This window comes from Oncorhynchus gorbuscha, unplaced genomic scaffold, assembly GCF_021184085.1.
Source record: "Oncorhynchus gorbuscha isolate QuinsamMale2020 ecotype Even-year unplaced genomic scaffold, OgorEven_v1.0 Un_scaffold_544, whole genome shotgun sequence".
NCBI lineage: Eukaryota > Metazoa > Chordata > Actinopteri > Salmoniformes > Salmonidae > Oncorhynchus > Oncorhynchus gorbuscha.
The window spans coordinates 303,338-317,500 of record NW_025745371.1 but is presented as its reverse complement, the minus strand read 5'-3'; the positions used below and the strand labels follow the sequence as shown (position 1 = coordinate 317,500).

Here is a 14,163-nt window from a genome sequence, read left to right as displayed (position 1 = left end):
TGGTGATCAGAACTGGGCAGTTAATTTAAAATGAGATCGGCCTGAACCGGGGAATGGGATTATTCCTAGGCTGTGTCCCAATCCCCCCCCTATTCCCTATATAGTGCACTACTTTTGGCCACAGGCTATGCCCTATCCAGACCACTTTTCTAAATGACACATCTGTGTTTCTATAGGGTGCTATTTTAGGACACAATCCCTCAGTCTCACCATCCTACTGCCACACAGCGTGTCATTTAGAAGAGTGGTCTGGATAGGGCATGGTCAGACAGGACAGAGAGGGTTTGTGGGTAACGTAAGCTAAGCTGTTCTTTTGGCACGGCCAGCCCTTGTTGGACAGTAGCCACCACAGGCATAGCTGGCTGGATGAAGAGTTTTAGGAAGGGAAAAATGAATCGTGATGATTTGTTGTTTTTACTTTTTATAATTAAAGCTGCGACCCCCCCCCCCCCCAAAACTGCTTTCATACCAATACACTGTCTGTTCTGTCTGTTGTTTGTGCCGTTCTTACAGAGATAGAAATCTATTGTTTATCACTCTCCTGTTTTTGTTTTTGTCCTATCCAATATTAGGTTAACCTCTTAGGGGGTCGACTTAAGAGGTTAACCTATGACCTGTGCTTCCATTCCATTACTGTCGCCAGTCTGGATTAAATGTACCTGTAAACATGCTCCATGTAAACCTATTATAGTCAATCTCCTTGTTTGTTTGTTAGTTTTGGCATTGGTTTAAGCTTCCTTTAACCGCTTAATTGATTTGATCTACTTAGAGCTCTCCGTTTAATACACAATGGGTTCTCTATGGAGCTGTCCTCTGGCCTCCCTAATTTACCCCCCTTTATTTATTTTTATTTTTAGCCTGAACACCCCTCCAGGAACCAAGGTGAAGGTCCTTGGTACGGTCCAGGTGAAGAATGGCATTCTGCTTCTGGACGACTCCAAGATCTCCGTCCTCGGAGGGGAGGTCGACCACATGATGGAGAAATGGGAACTGCAAAGGGTGAGGAAGAGGAGGTGTTTTACCCTTCGTTTTACAGCAGACTGTCTCTGTGAGTGTGTTCCAAACAGGACCTTATTTCCTACATAGGGCGTGCACTTCAAAAGTAGTGCACTAGACTCTTTATACTATACGGGGAATAGAGAGCCTGCACCTCAAATGGGAGTGTTTATTACGCTGTTAATGGACAGTTGTTCATCCTGTCTGGTTCAAAGGACCATGAAAAAGGTTGTCCTGAAGGGCGTTGTAAAGGGCGTTGTAAAGGGCGTTGTAAAGGGCGTTGTAAAAGGTGTTGTAAAGGGTGTTGTAAAGGGCGTTGTAAAGGACGTTGTAAAGGACGTTGTAAAGGTTGTACTGAAGGGTGTTGTAAAGGGTGTTGTAAAGGGCGTTGTAAAGGGCGTACTAAAGGGCGTTGTAAAGGACGTTGTAAAGGGCGTTGTAAAGGACATTGTAAAGGGCGTTGTAAAGGACGTTGTAAAGGACGTTGTAAAGATTGTCCTGAAGGGTGTTGTAAAGGGTGTTGTAAAGGGCGTACTAAAGGGCGTTGTAAAGGTTGTCCTGAAGGGTGTACTAAAGGGCATTCTAAAGGGCGTACTGAAGGGCGTTGTAAAGGGTGTTGTAAAGGATGTACTAAAGGGTGTACTAAAGGGCATTGTAAAGGTTGTCCTGAAGGGCGTTGTAAAGGGTGTTGTAAAGGGCGTACTAAAGGGTGTACTAAAGGGCGTTGTAAAGGTTGTCCTGATGGGCGTTGTAAAGGGCGTTGTAAAGGGCGTTGTAAAGGGTGTTGTAAAGGGCGTTGTAAAGGGTGTTGTAAAGGGCGTACTAAAGGGTATACTAAAAGGCGTTGTAAAGGTTGTCCTGAAGGGCGTTGTAAAGGGTGTTGTAAAGGGCGTTGTAAAGGGCGTTGTAAAGGGTGTACTAAAGGGCGTTGTAAAGGGCGTTGTAAAGGGCATTCTAAAGGGTGTTGTAAAGGGTGTACTAAAGGGCGTTGTAAAGGTTGTCCTGAAGGGCGTTGGAAAAGGCGTTGTAAAGGGCGTACTAAAGGGCGTTGTAAAGGGCGTACTAAAGGGTGTTGTAAAGGGTGTTGTAAAGGGTGTTGTAAAGGGTGTTGTAAAGGGTGTTGTAAAGGGCGTTGTAAAGGGCGTTGTAAAGGGCGTTGTAAAGGGCGTTGTAAAGGGCGTTCTAAAGGGTGTACTAAAGGGCGTTGTAAAGGTTGTCCTGAAGGGCGTTGTAAAGGGCGTTGTAAAGGGCGTTGTAAAGGGCGTACTGAAGGGCGTTGTAAAGGTTGTACTAAAGGGCGTACTAATGGGCGTACTGAAGGGCGTACTGAAGGGCGTACACACATCTACACAACACATACCCAATACACACACATCTAATTACACAACATATACCCAATACACACACATCTAATTACACAACATATACCCAATACACACACATCTAATTACACAACATATACCCAATACACACACATCTAATTACACAACATATACCCAATACACACACATCTAATTACACAACATATACCCAATACACACACATCTAAGTAAAGGAATGGAATTAAGAATGTCTAAATATATCCTCAAGGGCGTTCTAAATTATTCTCCCCTTTGACCTCCAGAGCTTGGCCAAACACAGCAGGAGTAACATCGGACGAGAAGGTGGAGCCCCTCCCTTCGTGCCCTTCGGACAGGTATGACCTGCCAATATTTAACTTGTTCCACGCACAGCCAATCAGACTGATTCTCTCTTCGTTGACTACCCAATCAGACTGATTGTCTCTCCGTTTACTAATCCAATCAGACTGATTCTCTCTCTGTTGACTAACCAATCAGACTGATTCTCTCTCTGTTGACTAACCAATCAGACTGATTGTCTCTCCGTTTATTAATCCAATCAGACTGATTCTCTCTCTGTTGACTAACCAATCAGACTGATTCTCTCTCTGTTGACTAACCAATCAGACTGATTCTCTCTCCGTTGACTAACCAATCAGACTGATTGTCTCTCCGTTTACTAATCCAATCAGACTGATTCTCTCTCTGTTGACTAACCAATCAGACTGATTCTCTCTCCGTTGACTAACCAACCAGACTGATTCTCTCTCCGTTGACTAACCAATCAGACTGATTCTCTCTCCGTTGACTAACCAATCAGACTGATGAAATGGTCGTCTCTCTGTGCTCCTCAGAAGTGTGTAAGGAATGAGGAAGTGGACTCCAGAGAGCTGGACACCAGGAAGACTCTGGTCAGCACCAGTGTGGTGAAGACGGCTGACGAGAACGAAGAGTTTGAGAAGCAGAGGCTAGCAGCCATCGCTGAGGTGGCCAAGAACAAAGAGGTGTGTGTGTGTGTGTGTGTTGTGTGTGTGTGTGTGTGTGTGTGTGTGTGTGTGTGTGTGTGTGTGTGTGTGTGTGTGTGTGTGTGTGTGTGTGTGTGTGTGTGTGTGTGCGTGTGTCTGCGTGCGTGTGTGTGGTTTTACCCCTGTTGTCGTAGCTATAGTAACTGGACCACCCATGTCTGTTAGACTCTGTCCGTGTCCCACTGTGTGAGTTGGTTGTTTGGTTGTTTCTACTGGCTTGTTGTATCTGAAGGGCCAGTTTCCCAGACACAGACCAGGTCTAGATTCTCCATTGTAAAACAGTTGTTTAGTCCAGGAAGAGACTTTGTCTGTCTGCCCCGGGAGGAATCCAGCTCTGAGTGTCTTTTGACCTCTTCTGAAGGGAACTCGGACGTTTGGCGGCGGAGGCAATGCTGGCGGGAACCTCGGTAATACAGGCGGTCGGGACCGACGAGGAGGAGGAGACCGAGGAGGAGACCGACGAGGAGGAGGAGACCGAGGAGACAGGGACTCGTACCGGCAGAGACGAGAGGAGAGGACGGAGGAGTCCAGCCGTCCAGAAGGAAACTACAGAGAGCTCGGGAGTTACCGGGAACAACCAAACTACCGGGAACTAGGAAATTACCGCGAGCTGGTGAGGGCTCTGACCTTTTGACCCAGTGTTTCCCTTAGCTCTGTGTAGGCGGGTGGGTCTCTTTCCCTCTGTCTAAAAGCCCCCCCCCCCTCCGGGCTCCTTTCTGTTTTAATTGAAGATGTTTGAGGTCTTTGTGGTCAGGAGAATAATTCTGGTAAAATATGCCTTGGCTCTCTGGTTTTGGGCTGGACCTGTCTAGGCTTCACAACAACAACAACAACAACAACAACAACAAGTCAGCCTAATTCATTTGTTTAATCTAGATTCCTGGCTCGCAGTAAGAAATGTCTCTGATTCAGGTTTTTATTGAGCTGCATTGGTGTCCGAGTCAGATGATGGTTTTGGGTCCTCTGTGGTCTGATTGTGAAATAATCTTGGGGACCCTCATTGGTGTCAGATGATGGTTTTGGGTCCTCTGTGGTCTGATTGTGAAATAATCTTGGGGACCCTCATTGGTGTCAGATGATGGTTTTGGGTCCTCTGTGGTCTGATTGTGAAATAATCTTGGGGACCCTCATTGGAGTCAGATGATGGTTTTGGGTCCTCTGTGGTCTGATTGTGAAATAATCTCGGGGACCCCCATTGGTTTCAGACAGTGTGGGACTGGGCCTCAACAACAACGAGTCTTTCATTCAGTTGTGTAATGTAAACTCCTGGCTTGCAGTAAGACCCCTCCCTTCCCCCATCAGGCTGTGTCCCAAAGGGCACCATATTCCCGATATAGTGCGCTACTTTAGACCCTATTCCCTACATAGTACACTACTTTAGACCCTATTCCCTATATAGTGCACTACTTTAGACCCTATTCCCTATATAGTGCACTACTTTAGACCCTATTTCCTATATAGGGCACTACTTTAGACCCTATTCCCTCTGTAGTGCACTACTTTAGACCTCTGTAGTGCACTACTTTAGACCATATTCCCTACATAGTGCACTACTTTAGACCCTATTCCCTATATAGTGCACTACTTTAGACCCTATTCCCTATATAGTGCACTACTTTAGACCCTATTTCCTATATAGGGCACTACTTTAGACCCTATTCCCTCTGTAGTGCACTACTTTAGACCATATTCCCTATATAGTGCACTACTTTAGACCCTATTCCCTCTGTAGTGCACTACTTTAGACCCTATTCCCTATATAGTGCACTACTTTAGACCCTATTCCCTATATAGTGCACTACTTTAGACCCTATTCTCTCTATAGTGCACTACTTTAGACCCTATTCCCTATATAGTGCACTACTTTAGACCCTATTCCCTATATAGTGCACTACTTTAGACCCTATTCCCTCTATAGTGCACTACTTTAGACCCTATTCCCTATATAGTGCACTACTTTAGACCCTATTCCCTCTGTAGTGGGAGGGAGAGAGGTGGAGGGGGGTACAGGAGAGGTGGAGGGGGGACAGGAGAGGTGGAGGGGGGCAGGAGAGGTGGAGGGGGGCAGGAGAGGTGGAGGGGGGACAGGAGAGGTGGAGGGGCGCGGGGCAGGAGAGGTGGAGGGGGGAGGATAACAGATTAAGGAGATAATCTGAGGAGTCTCAGTAGAATAGAAAGGCTGTTAATCTGGAGCAGACTACAGTAGAAGGCTGTTAATCTGGAGCAGACTACAGTAGAAGGCTGTTAATCTGGAGCAGACTACAGTAGAAGGCTGTTAATCTGGAGCAGACTACAGTAGAAGGCTGTTAATCTGGAGCAGACTACAGTAGAAGGCTGTTAATCTGGAGCAGACTACAGTAGAAGGCTGTTAATCTGGAGCAGACTACAGTAGAAGGCTGTTAATCTGCAGCAGACTACAGTAGAAGGCTGTTAATCTGGAGCAGACTACAGTAGAAGGCTGTTAATCTGGAGCAGACTACAGTAGAAGGCTGTTAATCTGGAGCAGACTACAGTAGAAGGCTGTTAATCTGGATCAGACTACAGTAGAAGGCTGTTAATCTGGAGCAGACTACAGTAGAAGGCTGTTAATCTGGAGCAGACTACAGTAGACGGCTGTTAATCTGGAGCAGACTACAGTAGAAGGCTGTTAATCTGGATCAGACTACAGTAGAAGGCTGTTAATCTGGAGCAGACTACAGTAGAAGGCTGTTAATCTGGAGCAGACTACAGTAGAAGGCTGTTAATCTGGAGCAGACTACAGTAGAAGGCTGTTAATCTGGAGCAGACTACAGTAGAAGGCTGTTAATCTGGAGCAGACTACAGTAGAAGGCTGTTAATCTGGAGCAGACTACAGTAGAAGGCTGTTAATCTGGAGCAGACTACAGTAGAAGGCTGTTAATCTGGAGCAGACTACAGTAAATGCTGTTAATCTGGAGCAGACTACAGTAGAAGGCTGTTAATCTGGAGCAGACTACAGTAGAAGGCTGTTAATCTGGAACAGACTACAGTAGAAGGCTGATAATCTGGAGCAGACTACAGTAGACGGCTGTTAATCTGGAGCAGACTACAGTAGAAGGCTGTTAATCTGGAGCAGACTACAGTAGAAGGCTGTTAATCTGGAGCAGACTACAGTAGAAGGCTGTTAATCTGGAGCAGACTACAGTAGAAGGCTGTTAATCTGGAGCAGACTACAGTAGAAGGCTGTTAATCTGGAGCAGACTACAGTAGAAGGCTGTTAATCTGGAGCAGACTACAGTAGAAGGCTGTTAATCTGGAGCAGACTACAGTAGAAGGCTGTTAATCTGGAGCAGACTACAGTAGAAGGCTGATAATCTGGAGCAGACTACAGTAGACGGCTGTTAATCTGGAGCAGACTACAGTAGAAGGCTGTTAATCTGGAGCAGACTACAGTAGAAGGCTGTTAATCTGGAGCAGACTACAGTAGAAGGCTGTTAATCTGGAGCAGACTACAGTAGAAGGCTGTTAATCTGGAGCAGACTACAGTAGAAGGCTGTTAATCTGGAGCAGACTACAGTAGAAGGCTGTTAATCTGGAGCAGACTACAGTAGAAGGCTGTTAATCTGGAGCAGACTACAGTAGAAGGCTGTTAATCTGGAGAAGACTACAGTAGAAGGCTGTTAATCTGGAGAAGACCACAGTAGAAGGCTGTTAATCTGGAGAAGACCACAGTAGAAGGCTGTTAATCTGGAGAAGACTACAGTAGAAGGCTGTTAATCTGGAGAAGACTACAGTAGAAGGCTGTTAATCTGGAGAAGACTACAGTAGAAGGCTGTTAATCTGGATCAGACTACAGTAGAAGGCTGTTAATCTGGAGCAGACTACAGTAGAAGGCTGTTAATCTGGATCAGACTACAGTAGAAGGCTGTTAATCTGGATCAGACTACAGTAGAAGGCTGTTAATCTGGAGCAGACTACAGTAGAAGGCTGTTAATCTGGAGCAGACTACAGTAGAAGGCTGTTAATCTGGAGCAGACTACAGTAGAAGGCTGTTAATCTGGAGCAGACTACAGTAGAAGGCTGTTAATCTGGAGCAGACTACAGTAGAAGGCTGTTAATCTGGAGCAGACTACAGTAGAAGGCTGTTAATCTGGAGCAGACTACAGTAGAAGGCTGTTAATCTGGAGCAGACTACAGTAGAAGGCTGTTAATCTGGAGCAGACTACAGTAGAAATGGTGATGAACTGTGGATGGAGTTTTATGGGGTTAATGAAGACCTGAGAGGGAAGTTAAAATGGGGGAGGGGGGGGCAATGAAGACCTGAGAGAGGGAAGATCAAATGGGGGGGTTAATGAAGACCTGAGAGAGGGAAGATCAAATGGGGGGGTGAAGACCAGAGAGAGGGAAGATTAAATGGGGGGGTTAATGAAGATCTGAGAGAGGGAAGATCAAATGGGGGGGTTAATGAAGACCTGAGAGAGGGAAGATTAAATGGGGGGTTAATGAAGATCTGAGAGAGGGAAGATCAAATGGGGGGGTTAATGAAGACCTGAGAGAGGGAAGATCAAATGGGGGGGTTAATGAAGACCTGAGAGAGGGAAGATCAAATGAGAGAGGGGGGGTTAATGAAGACCTGAGAGAGGGAAGTTCAAATGGGGGGGGGGGGTTAATGAAGACCTGAGAGAGAGGGGAAGTTCAAATAAAATAAATATAAAAAACATCCCCCTCCCTCCATCCCCCTCCCATCCCTCCATCCCCCTCCATCTCCCGTCCCATCCCTCCATCCCCCTCCCATCCTTCCATCTCCCCTCCCATCTCCATCCCCCATCCCATCCCCTCCATCCCCCATCCCATCCCCCTCCATCCCCCTCCCATCCCTTCCATCCCCCTCCCATCTCTCCATCCCCCTCCCATCCCCCCTCCCATCCCTCCCATCCCCTCCATCCCCCCCCTCCCATCCCCCTCCATCCCCCTCCCATCCTTCCATCTCCCCTCCCATCCCCTCCATCCCCCTCCCATCCCCTCCATCCCCCTCCCATCTCTCCATCCCCCTCCCATCCCTCCATCCCCCTCCCATCCCCTCCATCCCCCTCCCATCCCTCCATCCCCCTCCATCTCCCCTCCCATCCCTCCATCCCCCTCCCATCCCCTCCATCCCCCTCCCATCTCTCCATCCCCCTCCCATCCCTCCATCCCCCTCCCATCCCTCCCATCCCCTTCATCCCCCTCCCATCCCTCCATCCCCCTCCCATCCCTCCATCCCCCTCCCATCCTTCCATCTCCCCTCCCATCCCCTCCATCCCCCTCCCATCCCTCCATCCCCCTCCCATCCCCTCCATCCCCCTCCCATCCCTCCATCCCCCTCCCATCCCTCCCACCCCCTCCTCCCCCCTCCCATCCCCTCCATCCCCCTCCCATCTCTCCATCCCCCTCCCATCCCTCCATCCCCCCTCCCATCCCTCCATCCCCCTCCCACCCCCTCCCTCCATCCCCCTCCCATCCCTCCATCCCCCTCCCTCCATCCCCCTCGCATCCCTCCATCCCCCTCCCATCCCCCCTCCCATCCCTCCCATCCCCTCCATCCCCCTCCCATCTCTCCATCCCCCTCGCATCCCTCCATCCCCCCTCCCATCCCTCCCACCCCTCCATCCCCCTCCCATCCCCTCCATCCCCCCTCCCATCCCCCATCCCCCTCCCCCCCCTCCATCCCCCTCCCACCCCCTCCATCCCCCTCCCATCCCCTCCATCCCCCTCCCATCTCTCCACCCCCCCTCCCATCCCCTTCATCCCCCTCCCACCCCCTCCATCCCCCTCCCATCCCCTCCATCCCCCCTCCCATCCCCTCCATCCCCCCTCCCATCCCTCCATCCCCCTCCCACCCCCCTCCCTCCATCCCCCTCCCACCCCTCCACCCCCTCCCACCCCCTCCATCCCCCTCCCACCCCCCCCCCCTCCCTCCATCCCCCTCCCATCTCTCCCACCCCCTCCCCTCCCTCCATCTCCCCTCCCATCTCTTCACCCCCCCCTCCCTCCATCTCCCCTCCCATCCCCCTCCATCCCCCCTCCCATCCCCTCCACCCCCTCCCCCCATCCCCCTCCCATCCCTCCACCCCCCCTCCTCCCCCTCCCTCCCCCCCCTCCTCCCATCCCTCCATCCCCCTCCCTCCACCCCCTCCCATCCCCCATCCCATCCCTCCATCTCCCCTCCCCCTCCATCCCCCTCCCTCCCTCCACCCCCTCCATCCCCCTCCCCTCCCTCCCCCCCCTCCCTCCCCTCCATCCCCCTCCCCTCCCTCCCATCCCTCCATCCCCCTCCCACCCCTCCATCCCCCCATCCCCCTCCCATCCCTCCATCCCCCTTCCTCCACCCCCTCCCCTCCCTCCATCCCCCCTCCCATCCCCTCCCATCCCCCTCCCATCCCCTCCCATCCCCCCCCCCCCCCTCCCTCCATCCCCCTCCCTCTAGGTGGATGAGCGGGCCCTAAGGGACATTATGGAGATGGGGTTTGATAAGGAGGATGCTCGTCAGGCCCTGATGGACAACAACAACAACATGGAGGTGGCTCTCAACAGTCTACTGACGGGGACCTTCAAACCCCCCCACCCCCGAGGAACCCAGCAGACCCCCACCCAGAGGTAAGCCCTGCTCCCCCCACCCAGAGGTAATCCCCCCCCACCCAGAGGTAAGCCCTGCTCCCACCCCCGAGGAACCCAGCAGACCCCCACCCAGAGGTAAGCCCCCCCCACCCAGAGGTAAGCCCTGCTCCCCCCCCACCCAGAGGTAAGCCCTGCTCCCACCCCTCCACCCAGAGGTAAGCCCCCCACCCAGAGATCAGCCCTGCTCCCACCCCACCCACCCAGAGGTAAGCCCCCCCCCCCACCCAGAGGTAAGCCCTGCTCCCACTCCCCCACCAAGAGGTAAGCCCTGCCCCCCACCCAGAGGTAAGCCCTGCCCCCCCCCACCCAGAGGTAAGCCCTGCCCCCCCCGCCCAGAGGTAAGCCCCCACCCAGAGGTAAGCCCCCCCCCCCACCCAGAGGTAAGCCCTGCTCCCACCCCCCACCCAGAGGTAAGCCCCCCCCACCCAGAGGTAAGCCCCCCCCACCCAGAGGTAAGCCCTGCTCCCACCCCCCCCACCTAGAGGTAAGCCCCCCACCCAGAGGTAAGCCCCCCCCACCCAGAGGTCAGCCTACAACATGACCTACGACTACGTAATAACTATAGAATCCCATTGATAATGTAACTTTTCTGCTGCGTCTGTTTCCTCCATGCAGCAGACAGAGGAAGGGGTCGTGGCCGGGGTCGGGGTCGGTCCAGTAGGTTTGGGGGTGAGGATGAGGAGGAGGGAGCAGGAGGAAGACCGTCAGGACCCAGCACTCTGTTCGACTTCCTGGAGTCCAAGATGGGGAGCTTCTCCCTACAAGGTAAGAGTCCTGTCCTTTACCAATAGTCTTCTCCCTACAAGGTAAGAGTCCTGTCCTTTACCAATAGACTTCTCCCTACAAGGTAAGAGTCCTGTCCTTTACCAATAGACTTCTCCCTACAAGGTAAGAGTCCTGTCCTTTACCAATAGTCTTCTCTCTAAAAGGTACAGTCCTGTCCTTTACCAATTGTCTTCATCAGGGTTGCTATAGTTGAAACCTGTTGGTTTTAACAATAAAGAAGTGTCTCCACTTCACTTTGCTCCTGAATTCATGCACCTTGATGGGAGAGCGAGGCAGCAGCAGGGATCGTTCCCGTCCTCTACCTTTATCCTGCTGTGATGCCTGCTTTCAACCTGACATTTTTTTTTTCACAAAGCACATAGCAGTTTGTTACACCTATTTGTGACATATTTTGAAAAGGGGAATTTTCTATTACAGGGAGATAATACCTTTCTTTTTGTTCCTGCTTTTCTTTCTGATTCACAAATTCCTTCAAGTATTGTACTTAAAAATAATAAATAGACTTCTGTGAGAAACGATGTACTGTCTCTGGTGTTATAGTCTCTGGTCCTGTCTCTGGTGTTATAGTCTCTAGTCCTGTCTCTGGTGTTATAGTCTCTGGTGTTATAGTCTCTGGTGTTATAGTCTCTGGTGTTATAGTCTCTGGTGTTATAGTCTCTGGTGTTATAGTCTCTGGTGTTATCGTCTCTGGTGTTATAGTCTCTGGTGTTATAGTCTCTAGTCCTGTCTCTGGTGTTATAGTCTCTGGTGTTATAGTCTCTAGTCCTGTCTCTGGTGTTATAGTCTCTGGTGTTATAGTCTCTAGTCCTGTCTCTGGTGTTATAGTCTCTGGTGTTATAGTCTCTGGTGTTATAGTCTCTGGTGTTATAGTCTCTGGTGTTATAGTCTCTGGTGTTATAGTCTCTGGTGTTATAGTCTCTGGTGTTATAGTCTCTGGTGTTATAGTCTCTGGTGTTATAGTCTCTAGTCCTGTCTCTGGTGTTATAGTCTCTGGTGTTATAGTCTCTGGTGTTATAGTCTCTGGTGTTATAGTCTCTAGTCTTGTCTCTGGTGTTATAGTCTCTGGTGTTATAGTCTCTGGTGTTATAGTCTCTAGTCCTGTCTCTGGTGTTATAGTCTCTGGTGTTATAGTCTCTGGTGTTATAGTGTATGGTGTTATAGTCTCTGGTGTTATAGTCTCTAGTCCTGTCTCTGGTGTTATAGTCTCTGGTGTTATAGTCTCTAGTCCTGTCTCTGGTGTTATAGTCTCTGGTGTTATAGTCTCTGGTTTTATCGTCTCTGGTGTTATAGTCTCTGGTGTTATAGTCTCTAGTCCTGTCTCTGGTGTTATAGTCTCTGGTGTTATAGTCTCTGGTGTTATAGTCTCTGGTGTTATAGTCTCTAGTCCTGTCTCTGGTGTTATAGTCTCTGGTGTTATAGTCTCTGGTTTTATCGTCTCTGGTGTTATAGTCTCTGGTGTTATAGTCTCTAGTCCTGTCTCTGGTGTTATAGTCTCTGGTGTTATAGTCTCTGGTGTTATAGTCTCTGGTGTTATAGTCTCTAGTCCTGTCTCTGGTGTTATAGTCTCTGGTGTTATATTCTCTGGTGTTATCATCTCTGGTGTTATAGTCTCTGGTGTTATAGTCTCTAGTCCTGTCTCTGGTGTTATAGTCTCTGGTGTTATAGTCTCTGGTGTTATAGTCTCTGGTGTTATAGTCTCTAGTCCTGTCTCTGGTGTTATAGTCTCTGGTGTTATAGTATCTGGTGTTATAGTCTCTAGTCCTGTCTCTGGTGTTATAGTCTCTGGTGTTATAGTCTCTGGTGTTATAGTATCTGGTGTTATAGTCTCTGGTGTTATAGTCTCTAGTCCTGTCTCTGGTGTTATAGTCTCTGGTGTTATAGTCTCTGGTGTTATAGTCTCTGGTGTTATAGTCTCTAGTCCTGTCTCTGGTGTTATAGTCTCTGGTGTTATAGTCTCTGGTGTTATAGTCTCTGGTGTTATAGTCTCTAGTCCTGTCTCTGGTGTTATAGTCTCTGGTGTTATAGTCTCTGGTGTTATAGTATCTGGTGTTATAGTCTCTGGTGTTATAGTCTAGTCCTGTCTCTGGTGCTGTAGTCTCTGGTGCTGTAGTCTCTGGTGCTGTAGTCTCTGGTGCTGTAGTCTCTGGTGCTGTAGTCTCTGGTGCTGTAGTCTCTGGTGCTGTTGTCCTGTCTCTGGTGCTGTAGTCTCTGGTGCTGTAGTCTCTGGTGCTGTAGTCTCTGGTGTTATAGTCTCTGGTGTTATAGTCTCTGGTGTTATAGTCTCTGTTGTTATAGTCTCTGGTGCTGTAGTCTCTGGTGCTGTAGTCTCTGGTGCTGTAGTCTCTGGTGCTGTAGTCTCTGGTGCTGTAGTCTCTGGTGCTGTAGTCTCTGGTGTTATAGTCTCTGGTGCTGTAGTCTCTGGTGCTGTAGTCTCTGGTGCTGTAGTCTCTGGTGCTGTAGTCCTGTCTCTGGTGCTGTAGTCTCTGGTGCTGTAGTCTCTGGTGCTGTAGTCTCTGGTGCTGTTGTCCTGTCTCTGGTGCTGTTGTCCTGTCTCTGGTGCTGTAGTCTCTGGTGCTGTAGTCTCTGGTGCTGTAGTCTCTGGTGCTGTAGTCTCTGGTGCTGTAGTCTCTGGTGCTGTAGTCCCTGGTGCCGTTGTCCTCTCCTCTGGTGGTTACAGTGCGGAGCCAGGCCAGATGGTCTGTGTCTCTCTACAGAGGGTATTAATCTGTATGAAACAGTGCTGCCGTTAGTTAAGTCTCTGACATCAGTGTGTCGGCATGGCGACAAACTGACATATGGTTCACCACAGAGGGGAAATGGAAACACAGTCAACAGAGAGGGATGGGTTTCATTTCCTGCCTTTCATGAGGGGAAGTTACCGTTTGAAGTTTGGGCTCATTTCAAGCGTTTAGACGTTGGAAACCAGAGTTTGGGATCATTTTTACTGAACTCTGGCAATGACTTTAGTTTCTGCCTTCTTTGTTTAAAAATAAAAAGTATACAATGACGTTTATTTTTTTGATTTGTTTCTCAGGTCTCCAATTAAAGGACCGTATGTAGAACGTATTGAGCATGTCTGTGTGTGTACACATTAGGAATGTGACCAATGGACAATGTTGCTTAATGTTTAATCTGTATTTTTTTAACAAATAATTTGATGTTAAAACTATACACAAAAACATCAGAAAATTCCACGTCAATTTACCATGCATAATGGTCCTATTAGTTCACGATGCAGAATCATTCATTCACGAAGCAGAATAATGGTCCTAATAAGGACCTCTAGGGACAGACAGTGTAGTTCTCTCTCCCTCAGTCAGACAGTGAAATCTCCCTCAGACAGACAGTGTAGTCCTATCTCCCTCAGACAGACAGTGTAGTTCTCTCTCCCTCAGTCAGAC

At 49.4% G+C, this 14,163-nt stretch overlaps 1 protein-coding gene across 1 annotated transcript in view; it reads left to right on the top strand.

The window, feature by feature from the left end:
• LOC124018550 (tudor domain-containing protein 3-like) overlaps positions 1–14,163 on the top strand; it is a 50,178-nt gene that overhangs the window by 19,452 nt on the left and 16,563 nt on the right. Inside the window, 7 exon segments of the mRNA XM_046333883.1 lie at positions 858–999; positions 2,621–2,692; positions 3,191–3,340; positions 3,723–3,974; positions 9,786–9,916; positions 9,918–9,955; positions 10,601–10,741. Of these exon segments, the coding sequence (XP_046189839.1) occupies positions 858–999; positions 2,621–2,692; positions 3,191–3,340; positions 3,723–3,974; positions 9,786–9,916; positions 9,918–9,955; positions 10,601–10,741 (926 nt within the window).